Source organism: Melitaea cinxia, chromosome 7 (genome assembly GCF_905220565.1).
Source record: "Melitaea cinxia chromosome 7, ilMelCinx1.1, whole genome shotgun sequence".
NCBI lineage: Eukaryota > Metazoa > Arthropoda > Insecta > Lepidoptera > Nymphalidae > Melitaea > Melitaea cinxia.
This window is the reverse complement of record NC_059400.1, coordinates 4,495,702-4,518,749: the sequence shown is the minus strand read 5'-3', so window position 1 is coordinate 4,518,749 and position 23,048 is coordinate 4,495,702. Positions and strand designations below refer to the sequence as shown.

Sequence of the window (23,048 nt, the reverse complement as noted above, 5' to 3'; positions counted from 1 at the left end):
TAGTGTCGAATATGCGAGCACGTCTGATGATACCGCTAGAATGAGTTTCGCCAAAGACGATGACGATGAAGATATACAAGAGTTTGTAGATCACTTAGACGATGACGATATTGTCGTCGTCGAACCTGGAGCGATATCTCCAGAAGAACGTATTGCCACTGAGGAAGATTTCGAGGAGTTGATTGATAGTGGAAAACCAGAAGATGAGGCCGAAGAAGAAGTGTCTCAGGATAAACCTACTCGAACAGAAACAACTACTAAAACTGTTGCAGTCATTAGTTTAGCCCCTGCGAAACAACCAAATAATAATGTACAGCAGTATAAAATTGTTAACCCAGCACAGAATTCGGCTCTTTCCCGTTTGCCAGTCTTAAGCGCTGCCGTGCTGTCCCCGCATACTAATACAAAGATTCTTAATGAGGTTTCTCAAGCAACAGTTGCTTCTGTATCTATTGCAAATCAGACAATTTCGGTACCAGTGTTGAAAAGTCTTTCAGTTCCGATTGCTAGTGTTACTGGACATGCAGGCGGTATTTCCAAACCACAAATTAAGAAAGTTCCTCTTAACATAACTAATCCGCCCTTGACGGTAAACATGTCATCCCAGTCTTTGTCAAAACCAATAAGTTCTGTTATAAGCGTAATTTCTTCTAATGTTGCTAAAAATGTTAGTATGAATCCAGTAATAACGCTAGCAACTTCTAATACCATTGCCGGAGCATCAAGAGTTCCAGTATCAATTCTGACACAGCATCAAGTTAAACAAAAAATTGTCAAAACTATTGAAAAGCCTATGGCGCTATCTTTGTCAAATACTAAATTATCAAGCTTGTCCGTAACCCACGATGCTACATTACCAGCGAAGATATTTCAAGATGATGCCGCGTCACCTGATAGCACTGTGACTTCTGAAAGTCACTCAGACATGCAAAACCCTAGTGGGTCCCAACGATTACTTTCGATTGCATCTCATGAAATGTCACAAAAAGAACATAAAGACAATAAAGATATTGATATTGAAAGTGAGATAAGTCAACAAACAGAGCTACCTCATACGTTGTGTTTATCTGACAGAACGCCGCTTCTATTAGGGAAAGCTGACATTAAAAGTCCTGACCCTATACCTGAAAAAATACCGGACAATATAATGGAAGGTGACGAAGACGATAAACCAGAAGATAACATGCAAAGTCACTTACTACTGACTTATAATAAAACAATCCAAGAACAACCAATAACAAATACAGCATCGTCAGACAGTAATCCGGATGAAAATGTCGTGAAAACTATTAAGGCAATTGCAAACCAAACTAAAGAAATGGTCATCGATTCGAATATGCAAATAACATCGGACTTAACACAAGACTCTGTGCAAATTTCGATACCTTCTCCTACACCATCTCAAGAAAGATATCTTAATGACATAACTATGCGAGAACATTCTGAAACAGTCGAAGGTAATTCGAAACATGTGGAATCTTTTGAAGATATGCTATGTATGCTAGAAAATATAACTGACGATACAAAGACTTATGGTATGAAACAACCAAATCAAAAGAATAATCCACCTCCACAGAATTCTAGTGTAAGTGCAAACAACATTTCCAAACCCGAGCATAAGGAAACACAAGAATCACCAATATTTTCAACTAGGGAATCTGAAAGAATCGCTCTACAATCTGCAACCGTACCACAGTTATCGCCACTCTCACAACCAGCAGAATTAACGTCTAACATGGCTAATGTTTCACAACAGTTACGTACTATTATGTCTTCTTTAAATACAAACTCTTCCAAAGTCGAAACTCAAACGATAATAAGAAGGAACAGTGATGCAACAACCCCAACTCAAGTCAATTTTGAAACTTTACTTCCATCTTCAAAAGTTGAAATTGCAACATCGCGACCATCCCCTGTTCAACGAATAGAAAAATCTCAAGTATCTAATCCCTGTTCGGAATCTGTTCCAATGAGTGCAGCGCAATTAATCGGTTCCCGAGTAAATACACTTTCTACAATGGGTCAAATGAGGAAGTCGCCTACAGTTTCACCAGTTAATTCTCCTGTTGGATTACAAAATACTCTCATGAAATCTCCAGCACAATCTCCTTTATTAAATCAAAATCAATCCTTTAATCTAAGTGAGGAACCTCAATGTTCAACCACTATGACGTCTCAAATATTACAAATGCCAGCTTTGTCCAAAATACACAGTAGTACTTCAACACCTACATCGATGATGCTACAGAATAATATTACTACGACAAGTATTAGTGGATATCAAAAAACTCAATCTTTGCCTACGAGTATTTTGGGCCATACATTACTACAACCCACAAGGCAAATAAATACCAGTAATTTACAATTTAATCCGCAAAATATAAGTTCAAGTCAACCACCAGCATTAGTCATGACTTCGAGGACAATTATTGGTAATAAGGAACCAGCTCCAAATGTTACAGTTCGTACGCATAGTATAGTAAACCCTAATATAGGGCAAATTCAAACAAAACCAACTCAGGGCTCAATTAACTTTATAACATCTTCAAAACTTTTGCATACACAATTAACATCTCCTTTGAAAAGATCAAAATCTACCGATGAACCAAAAAGTGAGATCATTGTCGGTCACATTCAGCCTACTAAAAGACATAGTGTCGAATCAGTTATTGTAAAATCTGAACCCATGGAAACCGATGAGTCAAATGATCCATCAACTACTGCAACTGACAATTCGGGGACAAAAAACATTCATCAAAATGCACAAAATCAAAGGAATAATGATGAATCACAGAACGTTTTGCTCAAACAACTTTTACAAACGACCACTACGTCGTCAAATGTAGTTCCTCAACGAACCATGACTATACAGAGAACTGCACCGGCGCTAGGGACTATACCATCATTAGAAGCGCAGCTAGCGAGACCATCGATACCACCTCCTACGTTAGGATTGACTCAAGAAGTAGAAATACCCAAAAATTCTCCACGACATATAACTACGTCCACTTCCCCATTTACTAGTCGTCCAATGCAAACATCTATACCTACGTCATCGATTTCACCTTTAATACAAAATTCGACACAATCTTTAATGGACGTACGAAAACCACCAATGAAGTTGTTAAATAAAGAAGAGACGACACCGATACCTGAATGTTCGCCAACAATGAAAACTTTACCAATGTATCCCTTAAATATAGAAAATCAACAATTGCAACAACCTATAAAGAAAGAAGTAGCTCCACCACAACAAAGCCCTGTACATCGTCCTTTTACACCACTGGATGTTAAGAAGGAGCTCTTGGACGAAAGTTCTCAGCAATCAGCTACCTCCGGTGTCTCAACTGCATCTGATCAAGGAAAGTTAGATCAACCAATGAAAGAAGAGTTCCCTGAAAGTGTAAACATGGAAACTTCGTCAGAAATCAACCCTTCAGAAACTCCGTCAGAAGCTAAGAAACGTAAACGGCGAGAATATCAACAAAAGAAACGCAAACAGTTGCAAATGAATATGAAAGCAGCTGCTGAAAATAATATGAATGCCGTTAATGCTAAGAAACGACCTCGTAAAGGATCTAGATATGAAGAAGATTACGATACATTTATCGATAACTTAATGGGTCAGTTAAGACTATTACCACCTATGCAAATACAAGAGCCCGCTTTAACTACTAATTTTGCAGTGTGTCCTCTTTTTGGTTCAGGCGATCTTACTAAATTAAAGAATAAAGATTACGATATTCTTAAAGGTGATTTAGTAGGAGAGTTTGGTAACGCAAAAATTCCCAATGTTGCTGACTATTATAATACCAAACCATTCGGTGATGAAGAACCATTACCTGAAAAACCAACGGCGTCCACACAACGTGGTTTTTATGACCAAGAATTTCAACCGATTATATTTGATGAAGACCCAGAGGATAAAAAACTTGACTTTATTTGTAAAGAGCGTGACACAGACACTCCAGATACTATTGTCAGTTGTTCTAGCCCGGAAGGCTATGAAATTGATCCTGATGATAGATTTCCGTATCTTAAACCTATTGATGATGATGACGACGAGGAGGATGAGGAAAGTTCTAGTTCTGGTAAAGTTTCGCCTGTAGTATCTCTTATTGCTCCAATTCCGATAAGAGTTAAGCCTTTATCATTATACCAACTAAAAGATGAAGAAGACAATCAGAAATCACTAAAATGCTTAGACACTGATGCTCCGCTTAAAACTAAAATAGAAGACTCACCTGGTAGCACAGAAAGCAATGAGAATGTTACCGTTACTCTTACTCTCACATCTGGAGCTGCTGAGGATATACTTGGCGTTTTGAAAGAACTGGCAGGCATATTGCATATTCCACCACCTACTTCATATCAAATTATAGAACGAACAGCCACACCGCCATCGCATAAACTGGGATTGTACAGATCTAAAGGCAAAGATGGTAAAGAAGGAACACCAATCGACATTCAAAGTATCCTTAATGGTGCAGCAAAGTTTTGTCGGCATTGCGACGTAGTTATTTTAGATTCCGTTGTAAGAGCTAAAGCATCCGAATTTCCGCTTCTATCGGCAAATAAGGGTAACGCGGAAGAAATTTTGTGTGATAGTGATTCCGAATTATATTTCTGTAGCGCTCAATGTTATGAGAGATTTGCATGGCGTCCGACGAATATAATTTTAGATGGTAAATCAAAAACACCAATTAAGGAAGACAGCAAGTCAGATATTGAGATGAATCTTTCAAAAGATCGAGATGACTTCGACACTGCATCGACCGAAAGTATGGAAACGGATGATTTAGATATAAAGCCTGATATTAAAGATGAAAAAATGGATCTATCATTTATCGATTCATTAGACAACGATGAGCTAATGAAAGAAGTGGGTGACGACGTTAGTGCTCTCGACGAGGACTTAAAGAGTATAGAACAAGACGAAAAGAGCAATCAAAGCGTGGAGAAGGAAAAATACAGAGGCATTCGTTACAAATTATGGGCACCAGGCTGCATTGGACCACCCATAAAATACAAACGCCCGACGGACCGAGAACTGACTGAACTCGTTTTTCGGACGGGTGTCGCTATAATGCCCGTTACGAATGAGGACACCCGTAAATGTGAACTATGCGGTATCCAAGGAGATGGCGTAGCAGACGGTGTGTCAAGATTACTAAATTGCGATGTGGACAGGTGGGTGCATCTTAATTGTGCCCTCTGGTCTGAAGGCGTTTATGAAACAGTGAGTGGGGCGCTGATGAACGTCGATTCAGCTTTGGTGGCCGGTTCGAGTGCGACTTGCGCCGTATGTCGGAGACTCGGAGCGACCGTGAGATGCTTCAAAGTGCGATGTGGAAGTCTTTACCATCTTGGATGTGCTGTTAAGGACAACTGCGTGTTTTACAAAAATAAGTCAGCCTTTTGCTCTTCCCATGCACCAAAGGTAAGTCAGGTTGCTTAATAACTATACGTAGTTATTATCACATTTTAATAAGATTCTATTAGGGAGTTATTCCTTTAATGTGGAGTGAATTGCCGACATATAATAATTGACCTAACTTTGTTCAAAGATTATTACATAAACCCATTTTTCAAAATAAGATAGTATCATGTTTTTATTAAGTGCATATTATTTTTTTATCTACTCCAATGTTTTAAATCCTCTATAAACTCTTCTGATCTTAAAGATTCTGAAACAGTTAGCTTATTGCCAACATTAAAACACACAATTTCCTAATAATCATAATATCACCCAAACGGATGATTATACACTCGCTTCGCCTCGTATGATAAACCCACATTCGTGTTTAATAATACCCCTTGTATACAACAGTTGCATAAATAACTATAAAACTTTTGAGCTGCAGCTGAAAGATATTTAGTTTGTCAAAGAGTCAATCAAGTTGCTAAATAATATTGGTATGTAATAAGACGTGAGTTAACACATTGCAATTCTATTTTGTCAGCTATTATTAATATAATAGATCTTTACCTATAAAATTGCCGTCATTAATTAAATAAGTTAACACACTTTTTTTCTAGATTTTTTATTTTTATTATTTAAAGTAATTACCCATGAAATCAATGCATTTTTGCCAACGTAGTCGTAATTTATTGATGCCTTTCTTGAAAAACTCTGCTGGACGGGAGGCAACAAACTCCTCAAAGGCATTTTGTAATGCCTCTCGGGTATTGAATTTTTTCCCGCCAAAAAGTTATCCAAATTCTGGAAGAAGTGGAAGTTTGTAGGGGCAAGATCTGGTGAGGTCGGTGGATGATGGAGAACTTTCAACCCCAGCTCTTGTAACTTGGTGACCGTCTGCTGTGCAGTATGAGATCAAGCGTTGTCGTACAGGAGCAGCGGAGCCGAGCGATTGACAAAAGCTGGTTGGAGATTTGCGAGCTTTCCCATTATTGTGCTTAGTTCTTCACAATACACATCTACAGTAATGCTCATGCTGTTTAGTAAGAAGCTGTGATAAATTACACCGGCGTTAGACCACCAAACAGTTACCATCACTTTCTTAGGGGTCATTTTTCGTTTAGGGTATTGTTTAGGTACTGAACCAGGATCTAACCAATTAGCTGATCGCTTGCGATTCTCGAATAGAACACATAAGTTCCAAGGTGGTAGTGGAACTGTGTTATCCCCTAGTCGCCTCTTACGTCACCCAAGGGAAGAGAGGGGGTGGCTATATTCTTTGATGCCGTAACCACACAGCATATAATTTGACGCAAAAGGACCTATATTGTTTTAGTGCTAACTTCAAAAGCTGCTGCTAATTCAGCTGTAGTTTGGGAATCATTAGCCTCCACAATCGCCTTTAATTCGTCATTGTCGATCAACATTTTCGGCCGACCACGTGGTTCATTTCTCAGGGTAAAATTTCTGGAACGAAAGCGAGCAAACCAATAACGGGTGGTACGATCGTTAGTAGTGTTCGCACGCTTGCTATCACGACGGAACTCATACTCCATAATCACTCGAATTTTTAACATATCCATGATGACGAAAACGTACAAATGCGATGTAAACAGAACGCTAACCATTAACAAATGACTAATTATAGAAAAGAATTGTATATTTTTAAAATAAAAAACAATTCGAAATTCAAGTTCTTAGCGATTTTTTTTTAAGTTTTGAAATAACCACTACGGCAATTTCATAGGTAAATACCTAATATATAGTAGCTGACCCTGCTAACGTAGTTTTGCCATATATGTTATTAGCCCCCCTTATCCCCCCCCCCCCCCCTTAATAACATGGGGTATAAAAATAGATGTTGGCCGATTTTCAGACCTACCCGATATGCACACAAAATTTCATAAAAATCGCTTCAGCCGTTTCGAAGGAATATGATAACCTAACATTGTGACATGAGAATTTTATATAACATAAGATAATATAATGGTTGTCGACTGTAAAAATAGTAATCAATTTTAATAATTCTTTCAAAATTTAAAACAAACCTACAGCTACTAATCATTCCACTTTATCTGATGGAGTCGAGCTATAGCCGTTAAATGTTAACCAATTTCCGAGTATTAAAAGTGAACTCTGTCAGAACGAGAAGGACAACGAGTTGACGACGTTGAGCGTCGGGCGGCGCGTGTTCGTTTGCCGCGACGAGCAGCGGCAGGTGGCGTCCGTCATGCTGCACTCCGACACCAACCACCTCATCCGCGTTGGCGGCCTCATCTTCCTTAGCCCCGGCCACCTGCTGCCGCACCAGCTCGCCGCCTTCCACACGCCCAACTACATATACCCCATTGGATACAAAATCGTAAGACCTCATTTTTCTTTATTTACGAAAGAAGTAGTAATAAATTCCATTGTATTTTTTGCACTGTGACAGTGATCTGTGGGTCAATTTGAATAAATGTTTTTAATCATTAAACTACGTATAACTCAAGAGTAATTTAACGTAAAGTAGTAAAAATACTACATATAAACCACTTTTTGTCTGTGAAAGTAGTTAAAATATATTCTTGATATCAAATAATTTGATTGTTGTAAATATCCGCCAACCCGCATCAGCATTAAGCTCTGACCCTTCTCCTACATGGGGAAAGAGGCCTATGCCCGGCAGTGGGTTATTACAACCTGAGGCATAAATAAAATAATCACTATATTTATTTGTAATATATGCTACTCCGTCGATTTCTACTAAAGTATGATTATAATGAAGTTTGTCGTCCTCGGTCGCCAGGTTCGGTTCTACTGGTCGATGCGGCGTGCCAACAGTCGCTGCCGGTACGTGTGCTGGATTTCCGAGGACGAGGGCCGGCCGCGCTTCCATGTACGCGCACAGGACGAGCGCCAGGAGATGAGCGCGCCCACGCCGCGCGCCGCCTGGGCCGCTGTACGTGCACAGTACACACCGCTTCACACGTACACACACCATATTGTGTCCAGTACACACTGCTTCACACGTACACACACCATATTGTGTCCAGTACACACCGCTTCACACGTACACACACCATATTGTGTCCAGTACACACCGCTTCACACGTACACACACCATATTGTGTCCAGTACACACCGCTTCACACGTACACACACCATATTGTGTCCAGTACACACCGCTTCACATGTACACACACCATATTGTGTCCAGTACACACCGCTTCACATGTACACACACCATATTGTGTCCAGTACACACCGCTTCACACGTACACACCATGTGTACAGTACACACCGCTTCACACGTACACACCATGTGTACAGTACACACCTCTTCTGCGTGCGCGCGTAAGACGAGCTTCAATAGATCAGCTTGTATAAAAAAATATTAAATAAATAAAATACATTTTTTGTAATGTTCAAGCTGCCTGTTAAATGATTGAAAATCTTTAGTTTTGTAACGAATCGTAAAATAAAATTTGTCTTTGATTACATTGAGCATTTTTTTAATAAGAAACATTTTTCTCAGGTGTTAGATGCGGTGGCCGCTCTGCGAGAAGAACGCAGAGAAGAGGGCGTCTTGAAACTGTGGCCAAACTACGTGACTGGAGAGGACTTATTCGGGCTCACCGAGCCTGCCGTTGTCAGAGTTCTCGAGAGCTTACCTGGTTTGTAAACACACATAATAGCTGTTTCATTGTAATTTACATACTTTTGAGCAATTTCGGTTTTTTTTTTTTAAATCATTTTATCAGGATGTCCCGGGACGGGCTCTATTACGAAATATAATGATTGTGTTGGTTCTCAGACAAAAAAAAACGAGACGAGAATTATTCGTTATCGAAGTCGTTTAAAAGTATGATACCGTGTCGCGGCGCAGGCATCGAGACGCTGACGGACTACCGGTTCAAGTTCGGGCGCTCGGCGCTGCTGGAGGGCGGGCTGGCCGTGAACCCGTCGGGCTGCGCGCGCGGCGAGGCGCGGTGCGCGCGCGCCTGGCGCCGCGCCGCGCGCTCGCTGCTGCCCGCGCCGCCCGCGCCGCCGCTGGACCACGCGCACGTGGCCTGCCCCTACTCCAAGCAGTTCGTGCACACCAAGAGCAGCCAGTACAAGAAGATGAAGCTCGAGTGGCGCAACAACGTCTACCTCGCCAGGTGCGCCGCCCTGCACTCTTGCGCCTGGTTCTTGTATTCGGATAACGATTTATTTGTTTTTCATATAATAAGATCGGTAAATAAGCGTACGGCCTTTGTGAAGGTGAGCGGTTACCGCAGTTTATAGGCGCCCGCAACACCAGAAACGTCGCAAGCACTTTGCCGACCCTATATCGACCGATAGTTTTGCTCAAGATCCCAAGATCAAACTTAGAACATTTCGTATTGTCATGTAGATCACGGTTAATTCGTAAGCAAAACAAATGCTTTTCTGACTATAAGAACCGGAGTTTATACATCAACTTACCATACATTTTGGAGTTGTGAAATATGCAGCAAAAATGACGAAAGTTATAAATGATAAGTAAATCTACTTATTGTTACTATAAAAACAGGAACGTAAAATGTAATAACGAACACATCTAAACCTACAAGCAACGTTTCCGTGTCTCTTAGCTAAGTCACTTGTCTGGGATAACAGGAAATAATAAGATATTTGTCTAAAGCTTTCCTATAAACTCATTATATATTGCATTATATATTCCATCTACCGACTTGCCCTAAACATCACATCACATCATTCACGAACATTTGTTTTACATGATAAAATTGTATATTTTTGCAGATCGAAAATACAAGGATTAGGACTATATGCAGCACGTGACTTGGAAAAACATACAATGGTAATAGAATACATCGGGGAGATTATTCGTTCCGAACTTTCCGAGATCCGTGAAAAGAAATACGAAGCTAAGGTATGTAGTACCATTGTCCAACCCACCCCTTTTTTTTCTTTCTTCTCTTGACACTTAATTTGAACTCTGTAAATGTGCTAGTTTTTTAGTTGTTAACCACCGCTCTGGTGTAGTGGTGCGAGTAGTCGCCTAAAACACTGACGGGTTGCGGGTTCGATACCCGCTCGGGATAGATATTTGTATTTGTACAAATAATTCTTTCCGGTTTGGATGTCTGTCCTTGTGCTGTTGTGTTAAGCCGTCGGTCCCGGTTTTTATCATAAATGCATGATAGGGATCGTTACTCATAGTAGGGAAAATATCCGTCAACCCGCAGCGGAGCAGTGTGGTGGAATAAGCTCTAATATATGAAGAAAGAGGCATATGCCCAGCAGTGAGATGTTACAGGCTGAATGCAAAAAGTGTGCTAGTTTTAGAAAAGGCATTATTACACATTATTTATTTTGTACCTTTAATATAGCTCTTGATCTTTTGAGTTCAAAATTTTGTCTCTATATGTCACGTCGTTGTTAAATGGTATAACGTACCGCAGAACCGTGGCATCTACATGTTCCGGCTGGACGAGCGGCGCGTGGTGGACGCGACGCTGAGCGGCGGCCTGGCGCGCTACATCAACCACTCGTGCCAGCCCAACTGCGTGGCCGAGACCGTGGAGGTGGACCGCCACCTCCGGATCATCATCTTCGCCAAGCGCCGCATCGCGCGTGGCGAGGAGGTAATGCGTCTCTTTCTCTCTCTCTATATATATATACACACACAGGGTTACTTGTAAAACACCAGCATCCTTGCAGGACAAGATAGCTAACATCATAAGTAACAACTTTTGTTCTATGACTTTTCATAATTTGTTAGATTTTACTTTCATACAAAAAAAATATTAATTTAATTTTCCGTTTGAATGTTATAAACTCTAAGCGCATCCTAAAGATTAGGTAAACAGTTACCACGTGCGGGTGTGAATGTGAGGGGGGAAGGAAGGGCCGGTGCGGCGCTAGCGCCCTTGAACTTGAACTATTTAGCTAGCGTGGCAGTCGGCGCGTCGACCAGCGTTGCAAAAGCTACCGATTTATCGGTAGATCTACCGATTTTGGCCCTTGTCTACCGATATACCGATTTAGCAGTGCTATCTACCGAATTTTTGAATTTTCAACTAATGTAAAATAATTTTCTAAAAAAAAAAAGGTAAAATAATATTCTTAATACTGTAACACTAAAAGAAAACGGTAACACAAAATCAATGTACGAGGACTTCCCGAAATTCTTCCCACCACGTCGAATATGACCGTTCAAATCCGCGGTGTGTTAAAACAAATTGTACTAACACGTCATATAATAGAGTTTATTATTGTCTGGTGAGTATACAAGGGAAAATCCCTGAAGATAACTTTCTTCGGGTTTGTTTCTTGAATTAGATATAGGACTAGTGATAGATTGTTTTTGGATTATATCGATGGATTAGGATTAGTATTCGGATTCATTATTGACATGGAAAGATTCAATTCACATTTAACAAATTAAATGTAGTTGCAAATTTTGTGAAGTGTTAAGCGAATTCATCGCTAATTCATACTTCTTTTGCGGCAACGTGCTATTCTATCGGACCCACGGGAAGTCGGGAATACTAATAATCTGTTTCATTATTAGCAATTTAGCAGTTGCTGTGAAGAATGAAATTATGCAATCTTTGGTTTGTTTGTATTTATGATGCTTGTATGGACTACTTCTATAATTAATGTTTCTTAGTGATAAAACGTATTGCTTTTGAGTACTTTCTTTTTCTGTAATGTAAAATAATTATAATTATAAATGGAACAAAAATTTGCACGCCGTTTAAGCTAGATTATATGAGACATTGTAACTAATAACACCTTATGTATTATCTATATTCATGCAAATAAAGAATTTGATTTAATTTAACGGAACAAATTTAAATAAATGAACGCATTATTGGCTTAAAATACTTTTGTTTTACTCCGAGTAAAAATCTACCGATTTCTACCGATTTTTCGGAGCCCAATATACCGATTTTTTATTTTACACTTTTGCAACACTGGCGTCGACTTTGATGCGCCCGCGTCATACGATTTTGTGTGCCACTCGTATTTATTTTACTCGTATTGATCGATGTATTGTATCTGTACTAAAGTAGTTTTATAACCATGGCGTACCGATATTCTAATGTCGAGTACACGGAAATGGTGAGGATGCTGGCTAGGTGTGATGACAATGTGTCGGAAGCCTGTCGGCAATATGCAGCTAGGTATCCAAACTTACCTACACCGAGTCGTGAAACTATGTTACCGGTCGATGGATTGGACGCGGGGATCTCGTGCATGGCCCCCAAGGTCACCAAGGTCAATGAACTTTTATTTATGGGGACACATTAAAACAATGGTGTACATTGGTTGCGAAATTACAAGCAGTGAAATGCTCATTGATAAAATAATTTGTGCGTTCAATCAAATTAAAACTAATTCGGAAGTGTTAGCACGTGCTATTGACCAGCTGATTTTTAGGTATGGTCTGTGTGTTGGTAGTGATGGTGATTATTTTGAACGCTATATGCGCGATAGGCACTGACACGCAAGAGACTTTAACCTTAGAGGTAATAGAAATTTAGTTTGTAAATATTATTTTATTGTCAATTATTTTTTAATTATTGTAAATACGCTGATTCCACTTTTTAAATACGCCTGCATTAAACAATGAAAAGTGAATAATACTTAGCTACCAATATTTGATATTAAATTGGTTTAATTAAACTTTTAGTAAACGTTACAGAATAATAGCTACGTTAATAATTTTCACATATTTTGGATGTTCAGAATTCAGATAGCTAATCTACATACACATTTACATAAGTCACTGTGACATATTTGCTATGATACTGTATACAAACCCACCAAACAATTTATATTATTAACTAGAGTTATTTGATTAACTAGAATTATCGGGCAGAGTAAGTGTTATTTATTACTATTATTAGCAGTACAAGCGCTCGCGAGCGTTGCTTCGTCCTTTCGATAATGAATGAAACATAGTTACAAATGTTACGACAGTACAATAAAAGCTTAAAAAAATCATTTTTGATTAATATATTGAGTTATGTCAAAAGTCGTAGAACAAATGTTGTTACTTATGATGTTAGCTATCTTGTCCTGCAAGTTTCTTACTTTAGGAGCAGATGACCGTGTGTGTATGTTGTATTTATTTAATATATACAGGTACTTGTAAAACACCAGCATCCTTGCAGGACAAGATTATTTTATATATATATATATATATATATATATATATGTATATGTATATATATTACACCCACACTCGGTGTGGGAATCGAACCCACAACCTCCAGAGCAGAAAGCAGGGTCACTACAAACTGCGCCAACGGGCTAGTCGAATAAGTATATATATATATATATATATATATATATATATATATATATACATACATATACATATACCTTCTCCCTCTCTCCTCTCTTATTTTTCTCTCTGCCCAGGATTGATCTCTTTCTTAACGTAAGGATATTATTGATATTGATTTTTGAAATATGTTACTTTTTATACATTGGTGAAATTTTTACTTTTGATAAAATACTCAAAAATACCTAGGGTAGTAAGTAGTAGGTAATTTTATGTTTATTACCTAATAATGGATCTCTTTGGTGTCAATGTTTAATGAAAGGGCGGTTTGTTTTCAGCTGGCGTACGATTACAAGTTTGACATCGAAGACGACGCGCACAAGATCATGTGCATGTGCGGCGCACCCAACTGCCGCAAGTGGATGAACTGAACTCGCGACCCTCTGGGCTAGCCGTTGTCCCTGTAGGTACCAAAGTGTTTTTACGACCTTCTGATGAGTATTTTTAAAGTAATGGATTTCTCTTTATAAGCTCACGTGTGATGTAAACTGTAAATAAGACAATATCGACAGAATTTTACAGATAACTTTCATTTTACGGCAACTTTGTAGGTCCACGTCGAATATTAGAACGTGCGAACGCTTTGTACATAGTATATTGATTGATATGAAATCATTGTTGTTATTGAATTTAATGTTTTAGATGTGAATGTTCCGATATTATATGTAGGTTTGGATTAAATTTAATATCGCCATAATCTATCCATGTTTTTTACGACTGGTTCATTACTTTGGCATATTATTATATCTTCATTTGTTAATGACTAAAGTTTATTTACTCGTTGATATCAATTTTTATATTTTCACGATTATTTATGTAAAATTGTATATGTTTTTGTAAATGTGTATTTTTATTTCATCTAAGATATCGCACTAGTGTCGATGTTTTCACAATATTATAAAAAATAATTATTTATAAATAAAATATATTTTGTTATACCTTTAATAATCTCAACACTGGTGAAAGGTGGTAAGTTAGGTTAAGTTACCAAATAGACATGTATGCATTTAGTATCGCTATAGCACGTGTTATTAGCTGTTTAATACATATGCCACATCGTGCCTGACCAGTTTTGTACGAGTGTTCACTAGAGTTCACTAGACGCAGTCTTACTAGTTTGTAAAATAAGTGATTCTACACTTCGGTATATTCGTTTCGGCCTCTGTTTACAATCACTTTAGATTATTACCATCCTAATTAAACTGAATCTCAAAGCATCGATCAAAGCTATAATGGGTACGTTCCACTAAAGGCACGCAATGATTGTAACACCTCTGTATCGTTCCACCTAAGGCCCGTGGTCGTCGCTAGAGATCGTTCGACGTCATAGATGACATCACTGTTCGCGACCACATTTTTTCCCACTTTGCCGTATTGGTATCTCAAAGTAGGCTTTTGCCAAAACGTGGCGGAAATTGATGAACTTTCCAAGTTATTATCACTCATTCGTTTCTTTCAGACGCAACGTTCACGGAAATTCATGTTGAATTAAAGTTACTCTAATCCATGCGAAATATTTACTCACAACCCACACAGCGCTCAAATATGTGTTCAACCTAAAAAAATCCTACAACGCCTGTCGTGTTTTTACGTTGGTGGATGGGTGACTTCAGCGTTCGTGGTCGATGGGATTGCCGGCCTTAAGTGTAACGTAGCCATTAGCGAACACGATTCTGTCTCGGTCTAATATCGGCATTGTTCTAACGTCCCACGGTTTTTTTTTTAATGTCATTTGAACGCGACAAAAACGGGCGTCGTAATTTTAATGTTAGTATTGATATGAATGCTCTCAGTTTTTAAGGACAATTTGCTTGCTTGTCCATATTGGTTGAAATTGTAGCCGAAGCCAAATTTAACCCAAGTATAATCATAACTAATATTTATAAGTAAAGTATAGCGTAAACAAATCATATTTTGACGTTCGTCACAGACAACGGCGGTTTTGAGGCTATTAGTTTAAATGTCATTTCATTGTCGGTTTTTCGTCTCAGTTTTAAATGAGAAAATTTTAAACTAGTAAAATTGCAATCTTCAGCATAAATTTTTGAACTAACTTGCATATTTACGAGCACAAAGCAAGAGAGGCGTTCAAGTATGACAATAATTCTGATTGTTGTTGTTAAACACGGTTTTATGTATAGTCATGTGGGTCAAGTGTGCGCACTTAAGCTTTGAAACCTCTCTGAAATAAAAATTATGATCTTAATGAAACAAAACAGTATTTATTATTTAAACTATTTATTAATCAACAATTTAGTTATAAAAAAAGTAAAATATAATAGAATAAATTCTTTGAACTTAAAGAATACAAAATTAATCAAAATGCGTACACTTACCCGAGTTTGGGGGTAACTGTGCGCAGTGGTGGGGGTAAGTGTACGCAGCATAAATCAATAATATTTGAGTTTCAACATACTCTAAAGCTTCTTATTTTAACTTTAACTATCAAATTATGTTTCAGTAATAGATAAATTGAAAACAATAATTTTGATTATTTCAGCATATTCATAAATCAATTTCCGAAGGCTGATCATGATAAGCCCCTAGTAAAGATCGTCAGACTTTTTTATATTTCTTGTTCTTGAGCCTTTGTAAATCTTGAACAATATCTTCCCATACTCTCCGCTGTCTTTCCAAGTTTTCGTTCAGCTTAGACCCCTCCACCCCTTAGGTGAGATTTGCTTGGACCTCGCCCCCTCCCCTTACGTGAGATTGACGCTGAATATAATAGCGATGGGGGGGGGGGGGGTTGGTGGGGGGTGTTAACATCTGTAATATTTTATATTTTTTGTAGTTGATGTGAGATTATCCTCCCTCGGTTTGAATAAAATTTGGTGAGATTTCATGGATTTCATGGGATTCCCCCAATTCTGAGCTCACGTAATTAATGGATGTCCCCTTATTTTACAATTTCACTTCAACATGACTAATTAGTTGAAATTATTAACCTAACATGAACAACATATTCTTTTAGGTTTGATTGTTTTTAACTGTACTATCGTTATTGAACTATAACTGCGTAATAGAGACCCACCGAAGATAATATATAGGGACAGATTGATCCGAAAACGAACCGTGTTCGATAAAGATCGACTCTAATATAAAATAATCGCAGTCCTCTCACACTCGTAGTTCTAGTCTGAGCTTTGGCGTAATCGACTAGAGAATTGATGAATGAATTATAGATAGAATAATTTTTGTAATATTTTTAAAACCGACGTTAAATCATTCGAACTGATCTTGACGATTGTAAAATTCTATTTGAATCATGTATTTTCCGTTTGTAAATAATAATGGAAATGGTCAGATTTAGAGTGTAGGGTATTCAGTGAGCAATGGTATAAAGGAAATGTAATTGGAAATATTGATTGCTAGTGTATGTATGTAATCTGGGTTCGGTCGTGATCGCCGAGTTGGTAATTTTTTTATTAAAACATTTATTTTTATTTGTTTATATTACTCGAATCGTTTTTACAATTTGCTTAAAAATAAAGAAACAATTATACAATTATAATTGAGCTTAAAAATGTCTCAAAAACAACTTGGCGCTCACGAGTAATAAAGTAGGTATAGTTTTTTAAGTAATGTAGACCCAGGTTGCCATTCACTAAAGTTTTTCGAGCATTGTAATTATAAGTTTAAATGTGCAATATCAAGTCAGTACCCGATTGTAAATAATAATCACTCTCCAGGTTTTAGTGGAATCGTTTTATTTGATAATCATGCACTATAGTTTTATGTTAAATGAGTTTTAAGCAATCCAAGTGATGTTATGTCGCTTGTCTATCAACTTATTTATTTTGAAGCATTCCCATTCACACTTTCATAGAACTGACTACTGATTCACTAGGTAGATGATTTGAGTCCTAGTGAAACTATATATTTTAGAAATATTCTATACTTGATATTTTTATCCCAATTCTTTCTTTTGTTAAAATTTTTAAGTAATATAAAGGATTTTATTTCATACTTCTTGTTTTTTTTTACCCTTAACTCCCACAAAAAATGCTGGATACACAAATAATGCGTATAAAATAGGTGCGTCTGACTTTCTTATTTACGCTGTATTTTTATTTGAACGTCAAAATTAAAATTTTTCAATATAGCCATATCATAAGGACTTTTGAACATTTAATTCAAACTTTAAAATTAAAAATAAGTAAAAGTAAACAATCACACAAACACCAACAATCTGGATTATCTCGCGCGCTGCAATTTCTGGCGTTGCCTTAGGAATGTGATGCGATCATAACGTCGTGTCACTTCAAATAATGCATCTAAAACACTTGTTTACATAAATTGCCGCGAGGACTTGGGACAGTTCAAGTAATTATGTAATAATCTGTTTAATTCCAAGCAAATTTATTAAATCCTCGAATTTTGGTGGTATCAGCCACTTTTATATACTTACACTCGCGTGCAACTGAATCGACTCAAGCCGTATATTGTTATATAAGTTTGATTTTTCGGAAAATGGCTTATCCGATTTTTGCAAAAGTTTTTTTATTCGAAAGATATATTTTTTTTATAAATATAGCAATTTTCAAATAAACAAAGACAAAACTTTTTAAATAAATACGGTCAAACACAATCGTTACAGAAATTACTCGTTGCGAGACTAAATCATGTATAAAAGCTCACGTGACCCATATTTCTTATAGACGATAGGTTAACCGTAGCCAACGCCCCTTTCTAAGGGAACACACCCAGTCACGAAACACACACGCACCGCCTTCGGCGGCGAAGACGAGGTCCTCCGCGTTAGGACGGCTCGGATACGCTTAGGCGCATCGACCGTTCACAACTCGCCGCAGCGCTCCGCATAGCGCCTCCTCCATTCCGACGTTCTAAGCCGAGGTGCGATCTCACTAGGAGAAACCCTTAGGACGAACGTCACCTCTGTGCCCTCCAAGGGCCCACATCTTCCTTCGCCGCCGGTGTCTATAGATCCCGGCCCCTCTCACCGGTGACGCTGTAAAGACCAGTAGAGCCAACAGCAACAGTCATTTCGAAAAAAAAAAAAAAAAATTTTTTTTCTTATCAGTCACTCGTCAGACGTTGACAGGTACACATCTCCTTAAGCTCCCAGTATTGTAATCGCGATCCAATGGACAGTACCTCAGAAGCAGCGGCCCAAGTTGTAGCTTTCTTGCAAGCGGGCCATAATCAACGGCAAGTCGCTCGTGAACTTAACATGAGCCAATCAGCTGTTTCATGAGTATACAGAAGGTTTCCAGAGACTGGTGGCTTCGTTCGGAGACCACAAACCAATAGACACCGGAGCACATCTGAGACGGACGACCGCTTCATTGTCTCAAATTCGTTGAGAAATCCTCATCTCACGGGCGTTGATGTCCAATAGGAGCTCAGAAGGGTTCGAGGATTGGCTGTCAGTCAGTGGACAATTAGAAGACGCCTGAAGAAAGCCAATTTAACTCCTAAACGGCCAGCCAGAGCACCGAAACTGACCGCAGCTCACCGTTAAGCCTGACTTCAATTTGCTCGTGAACACCTCAATTGGACTATTGAGCAATGGAGCTCCATCCTGTTCACTGACGAGAGCAGAATGTGTCTCCATGCCAACGACAGAAGAGACTGAGTATACAGGCTTCCAGGAGAACGGTTCTCGCAATGCTGTTTCGCTGAAACAGTATCATATGGCGGTGGTTCAGTCATGATGTGGGCTGGAATATCATATGAAGGGAAGACCGAGCTTGTTTTCGTGTCTGGTGGTGGTCAGAGTGGTGGTCTAACAGCTCAAAAGTACGTGGAAAATATTCTCCTCGATCATGTTGTTTTTTTTTTATGTCACTAGGTCGGCAAACAAGCGTACGGCTCACCTGATGGTAAGCGAATCCCGTAGCTTATAGACACCTGCAACACCAGAAGCATCGCAAGCGCGTTGCCGACCCAATCCCCAATCCCCCCAGGAGCTTTGGTCACCTTACTCACCAACAGGAACACAATACTGCTTGAAAACAGTATTATTGTACTACTACCCCAGTCGGGCTGCTCCATATTTTGAGCCGGAAATTCCTGCTGTGCCCTACCTCAGTTGTACCTTATGCAGGGTACATAGGAGAAGATTTTCTATTGATACATGATAATGCTCGGTGCCATACAGCAAATGTTACTCGCGAGTTTCTTCAAGAGGTGCAAATTGAGACGATGGCCAGCCCTCAGTCCTGATCTGAATTGCATTGAGCATTTATGGGACGAGCTCAAACGGAGGAAGCGAGTTAGAGATACGGCTCCATCAAGCATCGTCGAGCTTAAAACTGCGCTAGAGGAAGAATGGAATACGATACCTCAAGATGTTATCAAAAAATTAAAATTAAAAATATTTTTTTATGCATTTCTGTCAAATTAAATTTTATCAATATTATCAATACTCAACCGATTTTTCTCATTAGGATAGCATTTTTTAAGAGAAAAGATAAGGCTTTCAAACAACAAAAAAAACAAGAAAATCGGATTAGCCATTTTCCTAAAAATCTAACTTTTATACCAATATACGGCTTGAGTCGATTCAGTTGCACACGAGCGTAAATTTTAATTCTATCACCCTATTAGTTTCAAGCACGTAAAAACTATAAGTCATAAATGGGTCATTCAAGTATTACGTAAATAGAATTTTAGTAAATTTTGACCTCCTCCTCCCCCTTATTAGCGAAATTCAAGAACCCCACATATGCTTACGTAAATAGTGGTATACTTATTTTTATATTCTATTTTTTTGAAACCGTTTTATTAGTAAACAAATATGGCGTACTTCCGACCACAAACAATAGAGTAATATGTAATCATGCAATTATTATGGACTACGTATGTATGTAACATTGTAAGTATAGTAAAGTGACACAAGGAACAAATGAATGAACAATATTAATAAGCCATTAATCCACCACGCTACTCCAATGCGGGTTGACGGATATATTCCCTACTATGAGTAACGATCAGATGTACATGATAACAACCGGGGCCTACGGCTTAACGTGCTCTCCGAGGCACGGTGGGGAGACCCACAAAGACCGCACAAACACCCAGACCACGGCAAAAACCTGTATGGCCAATACAAATGTTTGTCATGTGCGGGAATCGAACCCGCAACCGCCAGCGTAACAGGTACAATCCATGGCTGTGACCGTTGCGCCAACGCGGCGACAAAAAAAAATACTTTTTTTTTAATATATAGACTAGCGCTTGACTGCGATCTCACCTGAAGGCAAGTGAAGATGCAGCCTAAGGTGGTGCGCGCTTAAGGTGATATCAGACGGTTCATTTTTTGTTCATTTTCACCTTTCATTCGGTACATTTCACTCGAAATGAAATGTCTGAACAAAAAATGAAACACGAGTGCCGAATGAATTCATTAGTGAACCGATCCAACAGTGTTGGATATTGGCATCCGGTATCTTTCATTCCCACTCCGAATGAACGAGAAATGAACGGTCTGAACACTGAGAGAACGTTCATTCGGATTCGGCCATTTTGTTTCGAGTCCTGTAGCCGATGGACATCAAGAAGAAGTTCTTCAAATTTACTTTCATCCATTCGAAGATGATTACAATATGAATCAGGATCTTCAACGGCTAGTTCTCTCAACAATGTATTGGAAGCTCCTAATAAATTTCTTCTTGCAATCCATGGTCGCACCCACCACCGTCGACGTTTTCTTTGCTTCTTTTTTGTCAACTCTTTGATTAAATGATCACAAATTAAACGAATTCCAAGACGTACGACTTCATTCGATGACATATTTAAAAGAAAGAACAATGAATGTTCATTTCTGTATCATTTCGTCTAAGCCGTGTGAACATAGAATGAAAAAAAAATGAAGCATTCACTCGAGTGAACAATCATTCGAGTGAACCGTCTGATATCACCTTTACCTAGAAGATGCCTGTTCACTCTTGATTTAAAGATACCCAAGTTATAGTTCGTTGGAAAAACGGAAGCCGGAAAGGCATTCCAAATTTTTGCGGTGCGTATTAGGAACGAGGAAGCAAATCGTTTAGTGCGAGATCGTGGGATTTCAACCACATAGCGGTGCAGATTCATGCGATGCCTTGCGGTTCGGTGGTAGAAAGGTGATGGTGGAACCAAATTGTATAGTTCTAGAGCACACTCTCCGAAATATAATCTGTAAAATACCGACAAACAGGCAACCTTGCGCCGATGTTCGAAACTTTGAAGTCTAGAGCGAACCAGCGATTTGTCACCGATAAGTCTTCTGGCGCGTCGATCCACAAAATCCAAAGCAGCGAGCTGGTACTTGACAGAGCCATCCCATAAGTGGCTGCAGTACTCCATACACGATCGAACTTGTGCTTGATAGAGAGTATTATTAGTACTTTATTTATTGCAAAATATTATGAAATACATAGTTTTAAGACTTAAACAATGAAGATTATGTCAAACAATTTAATCTTCCAATTCGCTTGAGGAGTCGCTGTCATCTTCACTAACGTGTATAATCAAATTATTGTCAATCATAGCAGTGACGAAACGGATACCAGTTTGGCCGGATACCGGATACCAGATATTCGGCCAACCATGTGGCCTTGGCGGAACTTAGCTGTTTGGTGTATCGCACACACGCACACACACACACACACACACACACACGCCTTTCTTCCCGTGGGGGTCGTAAAGCACAACCGAGGGATAAACCTGGCTCAAAATCATCAGGGTCCTGGAGAAGGAAAACTATTTGAAACCCGGGATAGGGTCTCCGTCAAGCATTCGTCGCATAGCTCTAAAAAGCGAAAGACTCCTGCAGCCGAACTGGCTCCACACGTATCGACTCGTTGTTTATGTGGGCCTAGCCAGTGAGGTCGAGAGGGTGGCGCAGAGCTTAGGCAACTCTGCGTTTTCCTGCAGAGTGTTCTAGGCGACACAATGTCTGTTTGACACTGTCTAAATCGTCTGCAATAGACGGACTAAGGCCAATGATGATGATACTGAATTACTATCCGGTATCCGGCTGGATACTGAATTATTATCCGGTATCCGACCGGATAGTGAAAGCAAGGCCGGATAGACCGGATACCGGATAGTTATCGGATATCCGTTTATCTCTAAATCATAGTATCTATATGGATATCGCGGTCAAAGTCATCAAATATAATCTTTTTAGTTTTTCAACCACCTTCATCCAATCATCTGTTGTGACTTTTTCGCATGCTTCTTTTAAAAGCATCTTCATCTTTTTCAAAATCAAAGTTGTAAGTAATTTTATTTTAATTTTTTTTTTATTTCAGCTGATTGATATGACACCAATTTTCTTAAGTTTCGTTTGTGCGT

General features: G+C 38.8%; 1 protein-coding gene across 1 annotated transcript in view; it reads left to right on the top strand.

Annotated features, from left to right (window-relative positions):
- Positions 1–14,666, top strand: part of LOC123655110 (histone-lysine N-methyltransferase 2C-like) — an 83,839-nt gene extending 69,173 nt beyond the window's left edge. Inside the window, 8 exon segments of the mRNA XM_045590948.1 lie at positions 46–5,440; positions 7,563–7,781; positions 8,208–8,360; positions 8,937–9,075; positions 9,288–9,561; positions 10,187–10,316; positions 10,849–11,031; positions 14,021–14,666. Of these exon segments, the coding sequence (XP_045446904.1) occupies positions 46–5,440; positions 7,563–7,781; positions 8,208–8,360; positions 8,937–9,075; positions 9,288–9,561; positions 10,187–10,316; positions 10,849–11,031; positions 14,021–14,113 (6,586 nt within the window). The 3' untranslated portion in view covers positions 14,114–14,666.
- The last annotated feature ends 8,382 nt before the right edge of the window (positions 14,667–23,048 follow it).